The sequence below is a fragment of the Pinus tabuliformis genome, chromosome 5_1 (genome assembly GCF_031772625.1).
Source record: "Pinus tabuliformis cultivar Carrire ecotype Pingquan chromosome 5_1, CPIR1, whole genome shotgun sequence".
Lineage (NCBI taxonomy): Eukaryota > Viridiplantae > Streptophyta > Pinopsida > Pinales > Pinaceae > Pinus > Pinus tabuliformis.
This window is the reverse complement of record NC_142305.1, coordinates 65522045-65540503: the sequence shown is the minus strand read 5'-3', so window position 1 is coordinate 65540503 and position 18459 is coordinate 65522045. Positions and strand designations below refer to the sequence as shown.

At 39.9% G+C, this 18459-nt stretch overlaps 1 protein-coding gene across 1 annotated transcript in view; it reads left to right on the top strand.

Annotated features, from left to right (window-relative positions):
* The first annotated feature begins 490 nt into the window (after window positions 1-490).
* The window catches only part of LOC149163471 (magnesium-protoporphyrin IX monomethyl ester [oxidative] cyclase, chloroplastic-like), a 44983-nt gene continuing 27014 nt past the window's right edge, over window positions 491-18459 (top strand). The window contains exon 1 of the mRNA XM_089431740.1: window positions 491-1126. Coding sequence (XP_089287866.1) covers window positions 587-1126 — 540 coding nt within the window. The 5' untranslated portion in view covers window positions 491-586. The remainder of the gene's footprint in view (window positions 1127-18459) is intronic.

Sequence of the window (18459 nt, the reverse complement as noted above, 5' to 3'; positions counted from 1 at the left end):
CCTTAACACTAACTTACATTCAATATTTTACTTTAATTGTTTACTTTAATTTAAATTCAATGTTTTACTTTAATGGTTTACTTTAATTTAAGTATATTTAAAGTAAATATTATATTGTTAAATTATATAATGAAGAATATATTTTTTAATACACAATGAATTCAATTTAACGGTTAATAACATAGGTTCAAACCTCAATGGCATAAAATCCTATAACTAAACAAAGTTTAATTCAATGGACAAAAAACCATTCCAGGTTTAGACGTTTAAAATGGCCAACAAACTAATTTGTTGTAACATTGTAAAGGTTCGTGGGAAGGGCGTTACTCCCGATCAGATGAAAGTGGCCTAAGTTGACATACTCCTCTTAAATGTAGCAGCTCAGCGCAATCCAATCCTATCCCCATAATCAACCAGATTCAATTATCTCTTTTCTCATTGGCTCTGTTTAATCTGACGTGTCCACATCATTACCACTTGGTCTCAGCTGAGCAAGAGCTCTCAGCCTCTACATCAAATGCTACGCCTCTCTCCCTCTGCTTAGTCTCGTTGTGGGAATTAAGCTTCCGACGCGTAGTAGCTCACAATGCCAGCCATGGCAGCCCATTCCTTAGTAGATTTAGCTCTTCCACTGCGGTTGGGTACATCAGATTCATCACTGTCATCGTGTAGGACGCTCGGTGGCTATGGCTTTAGGCCATTGCCATCGATGGTGAATAGGGAAAGACGAGCTTGCTCATACAGTCATTGTGGAGTGAAGGCTGCTGCTGCTTCCGAAACTGTCGTGAAAGAGAAGCCCAAGAATAATAATAAGAAGGGTGCCAAAGAAGGCATCAAAGAATCACTGCTCACCCCTCGCTTCTACACAACTGATTTTGATGAGATGGAGATGCTGTTCAACACTGAAATCAACAAGAATCTCGATCAGTCAGAGTTCAAAGCCTTGCTTGCAGAATTTAAGACTGACTATAATCAAACCCATTTCGTCAGAAATCCAGAATTCAAGGAGGCTGCAGACAAAATGCAAGGCCCACTCAGAAAGATCTTTGTTGAGTTTCTGGAGAGGTCATGTACTGCTGAGTTTTCCGGATTTCTTCTCTACAAGGAACTCGGAAGACGACTCAAGGTCTGCAATTCCTAAACCCCTGTTTCTCTTTCTCGTGTGAGATGTAGGAATCTACATATACATTTATAGATAGAGAGACATGTAGACTTGCATTATGTTAGTGTTATTGCCCATTACAAGGGCAACTAACGGCCCAATAGGCTCACTTTTACATTTAAACTCTGGATAATTCTAAAGGGGAATGCTGCCTTTTCTGTTTTTTCCTCTGAATTCACAAATTTAAAATGAACTATGGCCCCAAAAAAATTCCCCGGGAAAAATTTGCAGGAAAATTGCTGGCACAGGAGTAGCCATATGCAGTGACAACCCATTGAGTTAATCCCTTGGGCCATTAAATATTTTAGGGATTTAAATATTATAATAATGATAATATAAATAATGTCACAGCCAAGCCAGACACCAAAGTGGTGTATAAGACTGTCTTTTTTTGTCAGTGGGACAAGGGACCCTTACCCAAGGATCTGACTTCTAAAGTCTATGAAGGTGTACTTACTCTACTCCCCTTGCATTTGAACCTGTGACTTTTTATGAGGAAGCCTATGTTCTTAACCATTAAACTCACTTATTATAATATTTGAATCCCTAAAATATTCCATATCCCACTTAGTATGGTATTCTTGTTAAGAATGACAACAATTAAAAAATTGTTACAAATGTAATCACCCCAGTAAATCTGGCTTTACCGTTTAGATAATTGCGCAACGATAGGAAGTTGTGTAACGATGTCTTCCTATTTTAATGATGTTGCCCGAGAAGCTTCATGTATTGTTGGAAAGTCATTGTTTACCTTGAATAATAAGAATTCCAATACCTCCTTGACACATTGTCATGGTTTTACCATATAAATTCCAGGTCTACTTGTGTGAATTTAGTTTGTTTCTTATGTGCATTTTCTTTCTTGTTTATGATATTTATGGTCCCAAATACCAACAATTCTATAAGATTATTTTGGTTTGGAAAAAATCATAGATAGAGACGCAGGAAAATTTTCAATAAAAATGTACAATTTACTATTAAAAGTTGTAAATTTTGGTGAATATTACTAATCTAGATATTTTGGTGAACCATTTTTAGTTGTAGAAAAATCCACAAAATTTTGCAACTGCTTAATGAACAAATCTGAAAACTAGTTTCTATTCACAAGGCACAAAATTTTGCCATTAATTTGCAGCAAAATAGGAACAAAAATAAATACACAATCAAACAACAACACAATTTTTCTAGGGAACCCAACTGGGAAAACCCTCTGCTTGATTGAGAATATTATTGAAGAAGAATGAGCAATAGATCTCTTACAAACAATCTTTGTTTCACTAGATAATACAATGGTTCTCCCTCCCTTAAGGCTAGGCTTGAAACAATTTCTTGATCCCTGATCCTGCCTCCTATTTTTATGCGCACTAGAGGCCCTATTTTATAGCGCACTTGCAGCCCCTATTAAATAGGAATTTTTCCTATTTCTATGCACACTTCTTTAAGAAATTACTTTCTTCTCCAACATTTTGCACAAGCTCTCTTGGCACCTTTCTCTCACAAGCTCAGACAAATCGTGCTCAATAATGATACAATGAGTGCCCTCGTTCCTCCTTTTAATGCAATTTGAATGGCTAAAGTTAGCAAGTTTCTTATTGAGGAAAGTTGCTTTTGTGATTGATTGATTGAGTTCATTGAGTTAACTATGCATGCAACTCGTTCCATCTCAATTTTAGAACTTGGTACTCAATCACTCGTCCTTTTCCTCAATTAACTCACACTAGAAGACGAATAACTTGGCCTTCCACTTCAATGCATTAGTTAACTGCTTCATAGCTTGTCCTAATTTTTAGGAACAAATCCTAAATTATAGAATTTTGTTATAACTTATAAGGAACTTGAGCATGCTAAAGAAGGAACTCGATGTGACTTCTTTGACTAAGGCACAAATCAAAGAATCCTTTCTCGCTACTATTTTCAACACTCCCTCTTAGTGAGGAAGGGATTCTAAACAACTCCTAACTTATCTCTGAAATGAAAAAAACTGCTCCTTGCCAATGCCTTGGTCAAGATGTCTGTTGTTTGCTCCCCTGTTGGAATGTATGGTAGCTTCACTATCGCTTTCTACACACAATCTCTTAGATGATTATACATGATCTCGATATGCTTTGAGCGATCATGAAACACTGGGTTCTTAGAGAGTTTGATACAACTTTGATTATCATAGTGTATCATGGTAGGCTCCAACCTCTGTCTGAAAAGTCCCTCAACCAACTTCCTCATCCAAATAGCCTCACATGCTGCCAAACTAGCTACCATGTACTCGACCTCTACTGAATTGAGTGCAACTAAACTCTGTTTCCTGTTGTACCAAGAAACAACTGCTAACCCAATTCTGAAGACGCCACTTGAAGTACTCTTCTTGTCTGTGGAGCACCTTGCCCTATCTGCATCTGTGAAGCCCTCAAGCCTCACTCCATCAACATGTTTATACCACAATCCATAATCAGTTGTTCCTCTGAGATATCTCAACACATGTTTCATAGCAACCCGGTGAACTCTGGTCGGTTCCATCATGAACTAACTCAGTTGGCTGACTGCAAAACAAATATCCAGTCGTGTGCTAATCAAGTACATCAACGACTTGATGAGTTACCTGTATACTGTAGCATCCACTTGCTCTGTTGTGCTAACATCCACCTTCCTCCAGTTTGTGACTAGAGGCATGGCCATGGGCATGCAATTCTACATATGAAATCTCTGGAGGATCTTTGCAGTGTACTTCCCCTGCCCCACGAAGATCTCACCATCAACTTGCCAAACCTCCAAGCCAAGGAAATAGTGCATAAGCCCCATATCCTTCATCTCAAACTCCCTTGCAAGGTCCTCCTTGCAATCTTGGATCAAGTTGTCTGCTCCAATCAATATAAGGTCGTCAACATAGAGCACTAGAATGAGTGGAAGCCCTCCAACCATGATGTAGTACAGGTTGGCATCCACCTCACTCTTAGTGAAGCCAATCCTTGAAGGTAGTTGTCAATACGAGTGTACCATGCTCTCAGAGCCTACTTGAGCCCAGAGAGAGCTCTCTTCAGCGTGCACACGTGTGTCTCTACTAAACTGCTCAAACCCCTCTGGCTGCTCCATATAGATCTCCTCCTCAACCACTCCATTGAGGAATGTTGTCTTCACATCCATCTGGTGGATCTTCCACCCCATCTGTGTTGCAAGTGCCAGAATAGTCTTGATGGATGAATACCGTGCTACTGGGGCAAAGGTCTCATCATAGTTTATGCCCTCAATTTGTGAGAAGCCCTTGGCCACAAACCTGGCCTTGTACTTCTCCACACTCCCATCTACGCCATGCTTCACCTTGTACATCCATCTCGATCCAACTACTAGCTTTCATTTAGGTCGTGGCACATTCTCCCAAACGACATTCTTCACGATGGAGGAATATTCCTCCACCATGGCATCCAACCAAACCTGCTGAGAAGTTGCCTCCTAGTAAGAAGGCTCAATGTCCACCAACTCTGTCATCAGTGCCATATAACCTGTGTACCTCTATGGATGTCTGCTCTGCCTGAACATGGTACTAAGAGCTTCAACTTGCTCATGGGCCTCCTCAATCAACTTGTCAACCCATTTGGCTTTCTTCCTCCTCGTGCTAGGATTCTCTAACTAAGTAGCTACCTGCTCTTTTAATGGTCTCTTCTCCTCATCATCCTGTTGTGCGGGCCTCTTGCCACCTATCTGAGACTTTCTCTGTGATCCTGCCCGAGGCTCCTCCTTAGGAGCCAATAGCTCCTCCATCTAAGGTACTGCCATCTGCTCCCTCTCAAGGGACTCCCTTAAGGATTTGTCCTCATCGAACCTCACATCTCACCTCAAGAATGTCTTCTTGAGACTTGGTAGATACACCCTGTATGCCTAAACTGTCTCATTGTGCCCAACAAAATTACCCTTTTCTGTTGTGGGCTCCAACTTATTTTGGCTATCTTTGGACACATGGCAATAAACTCTCGTACCAAAGATCCGGAAGTGTGAAACATCAAGCTTCTTTCGTGTGAAAGCCTTCTCTGGTGTAACTCGTCCAAGAATCTTGTGTGGACTCTTGTTCTGTAGAAATATTCAAACACTGCAGTGTTGCATGCCTCCGCCCACAAGAACATAGGCAATCCCTGATCATGCAACAGGGCCTTGGCTGCTCTAACAGTACTGCGGTTCTTCCTCTCAGATACCCCATTACGCTGAAGGTTATGAGGTGCGATCAACTCCCTCCTAATGCATTCTTTCGCACACAACTCCTTGAAGGCATTGGAGACATATTCACCCCCATTGTCACTTTTCACTGACTTGATTTTCTTCCTTGTTTGATTTCTACTAAAGCCTTAAACTCCAAGAACTTGGTTAAGACTTCATCATTCGTTTTCATAAAAAAAAATCCAGGTTTTACGAGAGTAATCATCAATGAAAGTAACATAATACATGTATCTCATTAGAGGAGAGGAGAAGGGTCCACACACATCTGAATGCACTAGCTCCAAAATACCTTTGGATTTGCGGTCTCGACCCTGAAAAGAAGTCTTGGAATACTTGCCAAGCTTGCATCCCTTGCACATTCCATTCTTATTAAAGGTGCAAGCTGGTAATCCTGTGGATATCTGCTGAAGAATTTCCAGTGCCCCATGATGCAAGTGTCCCATGCACCTGTGCCAAAGTTCTCCAACATCTCTACTTTGCTCACCACTTGCCTTGCTACTCAAGGTTGCACAAGTCTCTACCTGTAACTTGTACAAGTTCCTCATCCCCACACCTATCTGCTTCACTTTCCCAAAACCCAAGTGCTTGAGGTATGCCTTACCTCTGCTGAAGATGAAGTCATATCCCTCGTCCTCAAGGGTTGCTATTGAAACCAGGTTCTTTTTCAACCCTGGAACATAGAGAACATCTCTAAGATCGAGAGAGTTCCTAGAGTCCCTCTCAAAGTTGATGGTACCAACCCCCTTGGTCTCATACTTACCATTATCTCCAAGCTCGATATGAACCTGCGTGTCCTTCTTTTACAACTGACTGAAATATGCTCGGTTCCCGGCCATATGGAAAGAAGCTCCTAAATCAATATACCACGTGTTATCGCATACTGAGCTTGCCAAGCAAGCTATCAATGAGAAGTCTTTCTTAAACTGAGAAGCAAACCCATCTACCTCAACTGATGTAGCAACATGATCCTTACCTGATCCGTTCTTTCGCTTTGGACGCTTAGTAGCATAGCTCCCAAACTTATGGCAATGGAAGCACTTGATCTTGCTCAGATCTTTCTTCTTGTTGTCACCCTTTTGACTGGACTCGCCCTTCCCTTTGCCTTTCTTGCCCTTGGCTTTCCCTGTAAGAGCAAAGTTCTCCTCATCCTCGGTCTTAACTCTTAACTGATCTCCCTTCTAAGGTTCCTCTTCGGATCTCTTCCTATATGTAGTGAGTCCAAAATCTTTCCCAATTTGGAAAGTTCTCTCTTCCACTAACAACATCCTAAAACCCTTTCCAAGACTTGTGAATTCCAAGGAAAAGCTCACAAGGTCATGATCAGATACAACTTCTCCCACACCGCTTAGTTCATCTCAACCCTGAGTAAACCTAGTAAGATATGTGGTGATGGACCTCTCCTTGTTTCATCCTGATACTCCTTAGCTTCTCCTTAAGAGCAAGCTTCCTGGTATCACTAGTACTTTGATATAACTTCAGGATAGCACTGTACATCTCATAAGTTGTCTTATTCTCATGGGTATGAGGCACTATATGATCTTTGACCCCTTCTAGAATAATCCTCTTGGCGTTGACATCATTGTTGGGGATCTTGAGGCACTGGGACAGCCTGCTTCATGAATTCCCCCACACCATTATCCTCCAACACTATCATAATCCTCCCTTTCCAAGAGATGAAGTTCGATGCTTGCTCTAGACAATGATCAGCTCTTGGTCCTTGGTACGCCATACTGCCTGTCCAAGGAACCTGCTCTTGAAAAATTGATTTCTGTTCTCCAACAATAAACTGATCTCCTTCGTGCAGTGTTTATTTTGTTCACAACTCTGATACCATGTGGAAAAATCCATGAAATTCTGCAACTGCTTGATGAACAAATCTGAAAAGTAGATTTTATTCATAAGACACAAAATTTCTCAACTAATTTGCAGCGAAATAGGAACAAAAATAAATACACAATCACACAATTTAGCAACTCAATTTTTCTAGGGAACCCAATTGGGAAAACCCTCTGCTTGATTAAGAATATTATTGAAGAAGAATGAGCAATAGATCTCTTCCAAATAGTCTTTGTTTCATTGGAGAATACAATGGTTCTCCCTGTCTTCGACTAGGCTTGAAACACCTACTTGATCCTTGATCCTACCTCCTATTTTTATGTGTGCTAGAGGCCCTATTTGACAGCGCACTTGCAGCCCCTATTAAATAGGAAATCCTCCTATTTCTATGCACATCTCCTTAAGGAATTGCTTTCTTCTCCAGCAATTCACACAATCTCTCTTGGCACCTTTCTCTCACAACCTCACACAAACCCGTGCTCAATAATGATAAAATGAGTGCATCCATTCCTCCTTTTAATGCAATTCGAATGGCTAAAGTTAGCAAGTTTCTAATTGAGGAAAGTTGCTTTTGTGATTGATTGAGTTAATTGAGTTAACTACTCATGCAACTCGTTTCGTCTCAATTCTAGAACTTGAGACTCAAGAACTTGCCCTTTTCCTCAATTAACTTGCACTAAAAGACAAATGACTCGGTCTTCCACTTGAATGCATTATTTAATTGCTTCATAGCTCATCCTAATTTTTAGGAACAAATCCTAAATAATAGGAATTCGTCTTAAATTATATGGAACTCGAGCATGCTAAAGAAGGAACTCGATGTGACTTCTTTGACTAAGGCACAGGTCAAAGAATCCTTTCTCGCTACTATTTTCAACATTAGCCACTAAAATATACCTCCACTTGGGTTAATCATGGCAAAAACTTATACAATGCGAGGAATTTCTATTTTGGGGGTTATGAAAATAGTTAAAATATTGGTATTGTCATTTTGATGTTCCCTTGACACTACTTAATTGCTAAGTCACAAGAAAGGATAACATGGTTTATAAATATATATTAAAAAAACAAATTACACTTAAAAAAATGAAATGTAGACTTAAAGATTTAAATTTTGTTAGAATTTAGAAACTAGAACTTTTACATGATATAAATTCAATCATATAAGTAGTTACTACCTAGGACTTACTAGTACTACATCAATGAAGATGAAATGACAAATACACAAGAAATTAGAACCATAAACTACAAGTTTCTCATTAAGTAAGCAAAATCAAAATGTATTACATCGATACTACATCAATCCATAGATGAAAGAACTTGATAGCTCGTGATTGTCAGTAGTCCTCCTCCATGTCACAATCATCATAATCAACATCACTGCCATTGTTCTCTCCTCCATCCTCCCCCTCCTCCTCCTCTATATCCAAACCAATCAATGCATTTATTGGTATGGAAGATGCCGCTCAAGAGGATCATAATCAACAAAAGTGACCAAATCTAGCATTGGTTCATTAAGATCTAAGTTGGCTAATGGCAACTCAACATTGTTGTTCAAATCTGTATCATCAGGAAACACATTCCACATCTTTTTCTTTCCCTTCAATCACTCCGCTTGTAAATAAACTAGAGGTTGGTATGCACAATACACCATTGTCTTTGCCTTGCACTGTTAAGTATGGCCTTCTTCAAACTATACAAATTTTTGTATGTTCTCCAATTCCTCTTGCAACAACAAAATGAAGTAACCTGAGAGAAGAGCTGGTAATTTTTCATCAATTTCTTCTATGCTGCAACTATTGCTTCAACAATATCCAATAGCACCCAAATTAACAATTTTACTTCTTCAATTGTCCAATGACAGTAGAGCAATAGTAGATAGAACAATTAAACAAATGCACAATGGAAGACAACCAAGAGACAAGAGACACAATATTTGGTCAATGACTAGGGGAAAACCCTTGCAAATATTCTTCTATTAGATTGTCTTCAAATGTTCAATAGAGAGAGTACATCATCCAAGGGTCAAAGTCAAACTTTGACTAGCCAATATCCAATATCCAAATATGCCAAGAATCTATCCAAAATAGAGACAAGAGAGAGAGAGGGAGTTAGCTATACTTTTGTCCAAGTTAACAACAGTCAACAACAATGCAATCAACCCTAATCAATCAACAGTCAACACAACCCTTTAGGAGCTCTGTCTACCTCAGTCAAAGTCGGTCAAAAAAGAGAGAAAGTCTGTTGTCACAGTCTGCAAGTTTCAGTGGTCAAACCAAAAAGTCAACGTCAGTGAAACTACTCAAAATTCCTTGATTTGTGTGTCCTTCAATGCGTCCTGCAGAAATCGAACTTTTCCACCCAAAATCGCAGTCAAATGAGGTCAACTTCACCCTGGTCAACGCTGGTCAAAACCTTGCAACAAACCTGCAATTGTCCTGCAACTCGGTCCAATTAGAAACAACCACCTGTCCTTTGCATGTGTGAGAGAAATCCTTCCAACTTGAGTTGTACGAACCAATAGGGATAGGAGAGAGAAGATGTGACGTGGGGCGATGAAAGTGCCAAATGAGGATGAAGGTCTCTTGTATTTATATGAACCAATGAGCATGAAAAGACATGTCGTTTGGGCTTCATGAGCCTACATGATGTTGAAGCCGAACTTGATAATTTTCACATGAGTGGGTTTTAATTCAAAAACACACTTCTCCTTGTCTGATTTGAGTGATCTTTAGGTCGAATTTGCTCCTTTCGAAAAGAGGAATTTAATGCAATAATTATCTCCATCAAATGAGTTGTCCAAAGTGGAATTTGACCCTAGTTGCATAATTTAATACTCCCTCTCAACTAGGGAGAATTCCACCTGTCAATATCTGTCCATCGATCATCATGTCATCATGTACCATCTTTGCTTGTCTCTGCTCATCTCATGTTGAACATTCTCAAATCGAAAGAAGAAGAAATGTTGCAAGGTAGCTCTAGCCTCCAACTACCACCCTGTCTCTATCACCGTCAGGGAGACTTAGCTACCACTCGGAATCATCATCATCATCATCATCGTCGTCATCGGGGAGCCATGGCTGCCACTCGGAACAAAAGACATTGGGCAAGACCAACCTACCCCAAGTGTAGGGATCACACTTTATCCCAGAGTCCCTGACAATAGGTGAGATCAATGTAAGGATCACACTCTACCCTATTGTCCTTGATCATTCATCTTAACCCTGAAGAGTTAGATGGTAGAGCACATGCATCCACCAACTTGGGCGAGATCCACCTACTGAAAGGGGTAGAGATCACACTCTATCCCAAGTCCCTCAACCCATTGGCCAGATGGGATAGGTTATCCCACAGAGTGGGCATGACGCTAACTGATTAGGGGTGATCCCAGGTCTCAACATCCTATCGGTTAGAGGTCGCTCATCCCCAGGAGCCCTATAGCTCCATTCCACAAACCGGGAGCTCAACCCGGGGGGGAGAGCACCGCTCAGTGTTCTTGATTAGCCCAAACCCTTATTCGAAAGAGTCATCTCAACCAGTCCAAGTTCCTCTATGAAGACCAAGAATTTTCCTTTCGGCAAAACCTTGGTGAGGATATCGCTATCTACTCATCTGTCGAAATGTGGAGTCTCACAGCTCCTCTTTGCACCATGTCTCGGATAAAATGATATCTGATCTCTATATGCTTGGACTTGTCGTGGAAAACATGATTCTCTGACAAACGAATCCCACTCTTGTTGTTGCAATAGATAATTGTCGTGTCCAGAACCTGCTCAAATAGCTCTCCAAAGAGCTTCCTCAACCAAACTGCTTCACAACTTGCAAGGCTTATACTCGGCCTCAGCAGTGCTAAGGGCTACAAATTTATGCTTCCTGCTCATCCACGATATCATGGTAGATCCCAGACTAAAACAACATTCGGAAGTACTCTTCTTGTCGACAACATTGCCAGCCCAATCTACATCTGTATATCCATGTAGTCTAATGTCTCTAATGGCATATCTCGATCCATGGTTCATAGTCCCATGTAGATATCTCAATACATGCTTGGCAGTGACCCAATGTACATGGTGAGGCTCGGTCATAAATTGACTCAAGGTGTTATTTGCAAAACATATGTTAGGGCGAGTATTCACCAGAAACATCAGAGCGCCAATCAATTGTCTATACTCAGAAGTGTTGATTTGTGGTAGCATTGGATGTGCTACAGCCATGAAAATTGGTGGAGAGGGTAAGGCACATAAGATCTCCAAGACCCAAAAGTGGTTTGGGGAAATTCCACTCGGTTGGAGAGATATTAAAATAATTAATATTTTTAATGGGGTTCCTAAGTCTAAACTTAGGAAAATTAAAACATTAATGGTTATTAATATAAAATTGGGTGAGAATGTTCTAAATGACATGGATCAAGCCAAATCTAATCTTATTCGTTGATTAGGGATCTCGGCCGTTGATTCATCAACAGGAAAAGTATAAGAGGAGGCTTGAGGGTTAGTTGGAGCTACACCAAAATTGATCAGTCAATTCGATTTTCTGGAGTGGGGTTTGCTGAGAGAATCGAGCTAGTGATCTGTTGCAGTGAGGGGCAGTTTGGCACGAGGCCGAGAATACATAGCAGAGAGGTAGAGATAGTGCTAGAGAGAGAGCGCAGAGCTTGGAGAGGCTGACACAGAGGCAGTTGGGAGCCACGAAGAAACTATAGAGGCCAGTGTGGGTGACGCAGAGGGTCTAAGGGTTGACACAGAGGCTTCAGTAGCTGCGCAAAGGGTCTGAGGGCTGACGCAGAGGATTTAGTAGCTGTGCAGAGGCTAGCAGAGTTGACGCAAGGACAAGAGGCAGAACTGGGAGAATTTCCGTGGGGCACACTGAGTGTTGGTGAGCCGGGAAGTGTGACGCAGAGCAACAGAGAAACTTGGAGCAGCTTTCGCTGTCCAGCTAAGGAGCTGCAATTGTTGTTGTGGGATCGTTCATCCGGTGATTGATCAGCTGGAATATCTTTCTCCGAGGAGAGGTACTACTGCTGGGGCATTCTCTATTGGGTGAGCCATTTTTGGCACCCTAGTTGTATTGAAAAACTGCATAATAATAAGACCCTCATATCTGTTGCACCGGTTTTCCCGCATTGGGTTTTTCTGGGGACGATTGTCCAAAAATAACGGTGTCCCTTGTGTGATTGTCTTAGTTATTCCAGTTGTTGATCTGTATATGAGTTAAGGCTGCATTTGTGTTTATTTCAGCATTTACATTTATAAATAACTTGTTAATGGAATGAACAAGTAGGAGAAATTAAACCAGATAATGCAGTAGGGATTTCTAACGTGTCAGACTTAGAAATTTCAACAAGAAGGGTTTGCTAGGTCCGGTCCAACAACTTCTCCACACAACTTCTTGAAATTCATCTCCATAGGTGTAGGCAAGGACTTGCACTCAACCATGCCAAATCTCTCTAGAAGTTTCACAACATATTTTCCTTGTGAAAGGAAAATCTCGCCCGACTTTTGCCATACTTCTAGTCCCAGGAAATAGTGCATCAAACCAAGGTCTTTCATCTCGAATTCGGAAGCCAACTTCCTCTTACATTCTAGAATGAGAGGGTCTGCACCTATCATGAATAAGTCATCGACATATAATACCAAAATGAGAGGCATACCTTGGATCGTTTTGAAGTACAAGTTTGGATCAACATTTCTCCTTGTGAATCCCAACTTTATCAAGTAACTGTCAATACGAGCATACCAAGCACAGGGAGCTTGCTTCAATCCATAGAGAGCTTTCTTCAATTGGCATACATGGGTCTTCCTGTCATAAACTTCAAATCCTGGAGGTTGTTCTACGTACACTTCTTGCAGCAAACCATGTAAGAAAGCAGTCTTCACATCCATTTGATGGAGAATTCATCCTTGACTTGTAGCAAGGGCTACAATCAAACGGATGGTTGTATATTGGGCCACAAGAGAAAATATATCATCGTAATCTTCTCCCTCTTTTTGAGAGAAACCATGGGCTACGAACCTTGCCTTGTATTTTTCAATGCTTCCATTAGCCCCATGCTTGATCTTATAGAGCTATTTGGAGTTTACCACAGATATCCCCTTCGATCTTGACACCATACCCCATACATCATTTTTCATAATAGACTCATATTCACCGGCCATTGCATCCTTGCAAACTTGTTCCTTAACGACTTCTCCGAAGGTACTAGGTTCAACTTGAATCATATTGCTCATAACTAGAACGTATGCTTGGTACCTGCATGGCTTCTTGCTTTCCCTCAAAGTTCCAGAAGCCGCAACATGTTTCTCAACATCTTGTAGTATGTCTTTGAGCCAAAGTGGTCTTTTCCTAGTAGGAGGATCACTTGGAGGAGGATCCAAAGAGTCCATAAGCTCCATGGGATCATCAACGATGTCTTTCTCAAATTTAGGCACAGAAGGACCTTATAGAATATCCATATCATCACACTTGTCTTTAGGAGGAGGAGGAGACGGAGGGAGGTCCCTTTCTTTCCGAGGAGCGACATCTTCATCGAATATTACATCTCTGCTAACTTCAACCTTCCTTTGACTAGAAATATATATTCTAAATGCTTTAAAATCTTCACTATATCCAACACACATACCTTTCCTTCCTGTAGCTTCTAGCTTGTTTCTTTTGTCCATCAGCATATGGAAGTATACAAGGCAGCCAAAAATCTAGAGATGACCAATATTGGGCTTGACACCTGTGAATACTTCCTCGGGAGTCTTGTTGTCCAAAGCTTGATGAGGCAACCTGTTTTGAACATATACTGTTGTGTTTGTTGCTTCAGCCCAAAGGAACTTTGGCAGCTTTTGATCATGGAGCATGGCTCAAGCAGCTTCTACAATGGACTTGTTCTTTCTCTCAGCCACTCCATTTTTTTCGGGAGTGTAGGGCACAATGGTCTCCTTCTTAATTCCTTCCTTCTTGCAAAAGTCTATAAATTCATTTGAGATGTATTCCTCATCATTGTCGGACCTGAAGATCTTTATTTTCTTCCTTGTATGATTTTCAACCAAAGCCTTGAACTCCTTGAATATTTCGAATGCCTCATCCTTGTGCTTCAAATAGTATATCCATGTCTTCCTTGAGAAATCATCGATGAAGGTGATGTAATAAAGATGACCCCCAAGTGAATGCACAGGCATTGGACCACATATATCAAAATGAATGAGATGAAGAATTTCTTTCGTCTTGTTTTGATTAGAGGGGAATGGTCCCCTTGTCTTCTTTCCACTTGCACACCCAGGGCATACTCCATCATGTTGAGCTTGAACATCGGGGATCCCAGAGACCAACTTCTTCAATTTTGGAAGAGCATCATAATGTAGATGGGCCAACCTTCGGTGCCACAACTCGCTTTGAAGATTTGTATTATGGACCATAGCTAGAAGAGGTCTTCCAATGACTCTATAGAGTCCTTCAAACCTAGTTCCTAATGTGAAGGCATTTCTCATGTAAGTACTTTTCTTTTAATGAATGCAACCATCATTCCTTTATCCTCCAAAGCAGATATCTAATCAAATTCTTCTTTAATCCCAACACATATAATACACCTTGAAGTAGGACAGGTTCCCCAGAGTTCAAATGAAATTTGACAAACCCAAAGCCCTTTACGGGATGAGTGGTATTGTCACCAAGAATAATGTTCAAATTGGTCTCCCTCTCTACCAAATTAGAGAGAACTCCTTATATCCAGAGAAGTGATGAGAGGCCCCACTATCAACCAACCATCTCAAGAATTTGGAGGAGATGAACTAGATAATGCGGAAATGAGAATATATTCAAATTGATTAGTAGCATTGCCTTCATACCTAGAGTTCCTTGACCTCTTAGGTAGACGGTAGTTATCTTGGCGATCATCAGGGGAGGCTCTTCTTCTTTCATTCCTTTTTCTATCGTCTCTTTTTTCATATGACCTATTTTTGTTGAAGCCACAATTATTGTTGTAGGACCTTGAATAGTTTCTTCTTGGAGCATCTCTCTTTCGAGACAATCTCGAGCATAGTGACCCTTTCGATGATGATTGTAGCACTCAACATCTCTCTCTCACCTTCTTGAATCCTTGGAATCTCAATTAGATTAAGGAGGTCTTCTTGATTTAGATGGCTTTCCCTGTCCTTTCTTTGCATTCTTTTTCTTTCCTTGAGCAATGTTGGAAGTGGGCTCTCCTTCATTTGATCCCTGAATTCTTCCTCTAGATATCATCCTTGATTTTTTTCGAGTGAGCTTTCCAACAATCTCATCAAATGACGGGAAGCTATTGTTGTTGCTTATAGTAGTAATGAAGGTTTCCCAAATGGGAGGGAGGCCTCTAAGAGTTACAATCACCAATTCCCTGTCAGGTGTGGTTTCCCCAATTCTTTGCAATTGATCTCTAAGACGAGATATCCTCATAATATATGATTGCATAGATTCTCCTTTGTTCATCTTCGTGTCTTTGAGTTGATCTTTCAAAGAGATGATTTCATTCAAATTGTTGACTTCATACATGCCAGCTATCTTATCATACATGTCCTTAGACCTTCTCAAATTTCCAACATACGCAAGTAGATTATCTTGTAAACCATCAACTATAATTTGCTTTGCTTTTAACTCACCTTTCTTATGCTTGTTTTTGACAGCAGCAAAAGAATTCTCTAGAGGCTCAAGATCTCTTCCTTGAATGAAGTCCAGAACATCATTGTTGTCAACTATGATCTCCAACCTAACTTTCCATGCAACAAAGTTAGATGAGTCACCCAACTTCTCATGCTCCTTGAAGAAAGAGGAAGACATTTTTACCAAAATATTTTCCCTTTTTCGATCAGCTACTAGAAAATGGATGCTCTTGCTTTATGTCTCTTGGGCTTGTCTTCACCTCAACTTTGATACCATGTTAATTTTTCATCAATTTGTTCTATGCTGCAACTATTACTTTAACAATATCCAATAGCATCCAAATTAACAATTTTACTTCTTCAATTTTCCAATGACAGTAGAGCAATAGTAGATAGAGCAATTAAACAAATGCACAATGGAAGACAGCCAAGAGACAACAGAAACAATATTTGGTCAATGACCAGAGAAAAACCCCACTAGGGAGAAAACCCTTGCAAATCTTCTTCTGTTAGATTTCCTTCATATGTTCAGTGGAGAGATTACATCATCCAAGGGTCAAAGTCAAACTTTGACTAGCCAATATCCAATGACAATATCCAATATCCAAATATGCCAAGAATCTATCCAAAATAGAGACAAGAGAGAGAGAGAGAAAAAGTCAACTGTAATTTTTTCAAAATCAACAACAGTCAACAACAATGCAGTCAGCCCTAACTAGTCATCAATCAATAGCCAACACAACCCTTTATGAGCTCGATCTACCTTAGTCAAACTTGGTCATAAGAGAGAGAAAGTCTGCTTGCAAAGTATGCAATTTTCTGTGGTCAAATCAGAAAGTCAACGTCAGTGAAACTACTTAGAATTCCTCGATTTGTGTGTCTTTCAATGCAACCTACATAAATCAAACTTTTCCACCCAAAACCACAGTCAAATGAGGTCCACTTCACCCTGGTCAACGTTGGTCAACACCATGCAACAAACTTGCTACTATCCTACAACTCGGCCCAATCAAAAATAACCACCTGCCCTTGGCATGTGTGAGAGGAATCCTTCTAATTTGAGTTGTACGACCCAATAGGAATAGGAGAGAGAAGATGTGATATGAGGTGATGAAGTGCCAAATGAGGATGAAGGTCTCTTGTATTTATATGAATCGATGAGGGTGAAAATACATGTTGTTTGGGCTTCATGAGCCTACATGATTTTGAAGCCAACCTTGAATTTTTGCACATGAGTGGGTTTTAATTCAAAAACACACTTCTCCTTGTCCGATTTGAGTGATCTTTAGGTCGATTTTGGTCCTCTCGAAAAGAGGAATTTAATGCAATAATTATCTCCATCAAATGAGCTGTCCAAAGTGGAATTTGACTTTAGTTGCATAATTTAACAGGAGCCTTATGGCCACATGTTGTAGAAGAGGGCATGCTACCCCATGAGTTTCCTACCAAGCATAGGGATTCTTAGCCCCCCTGTATCATATTACAATATAGCCTCCAACTCTCTCAACACTAGTGGAAAACTCTATGAAACCCTCCACCTCATCAAGAGATGCTCTATCCTGATATATTTGTCTAAATTCATCCTTCCTCCCTTATGAATTCTCACCATCCATGTGAGGAAGGAATCTACATGAAGGCCCACCATTGAGCCAATCATTGTTGTAGTATTTAGGATTCAATGAGTGAGCTAAGTAATATAAACGTGTGCAATTCTTATCCCAACTATTGATAAGAACACTTTGCATGGTGGTGAAAAAGGTTTTGGTTGATGTCCCATTCTCTAGACATTCATTCTATAAAATAATGCTCTGTATGAACTCAATCATGGAATCCCACCCTTCATAAACCTCTCCTAGTATGGGCTAATGTTATGAATATAATTCATATAAAAATAATAAATATAAATATAATAATACTAAATAATAATTAATTAACTAATGATTAGTTAGTAATGAAGAGGCATGTCTTACAAACATGACCATTCATGAAAGGGTACGTGCCTAGGGTAAATAAGTAGGCCCTCATTCTCATTTGTAATCATCTCTTATCCTATATCAATTCAATATACAATATTCAATATACAATTACATCTCTTAAAATGGACATTTACGTCTTTGAATCATTTTAAAGATTTTCGTTGCGTATACGACTTTTGGTCGTTACATTGGTATCAGAGTTGTTCGATCCTTTGGACGCTTAACTATTGAAGAGAACCAGTCTGATCTGGCCTTTGGCCATCAACTTGTCGTCGCAACTAAAGCGTTTCGCTATGCGAGTTGGAGTTTCTTCATTTTCGGTCAGGGCCTTGGCCACTTAAAAAAAGAGTTAAAAAAAAGAATGAGAAAAAATATTATAAAAAAAATAGTAAAAATAAATAAATAATTATTTAATTAAAAAATAATAATAATAATAATAAGGCCTTTGGCCATTGACATTTCAATGGTTCTAGTAAAAAATAAGTTTGATGTAAATTTTGAAGGAGAACATTCATATATATTAAAAGGTTCTACGTTATTGATAAAAAGTGCATGATAAAGTCAAAATGGAATCTTTCCAAACATCTTTAAACTATACGTTAGAGAAAGAGGAGTAGATAATATTATCTTGATTTTTCATTAAGTAATACAAAATATCTTTATGTGA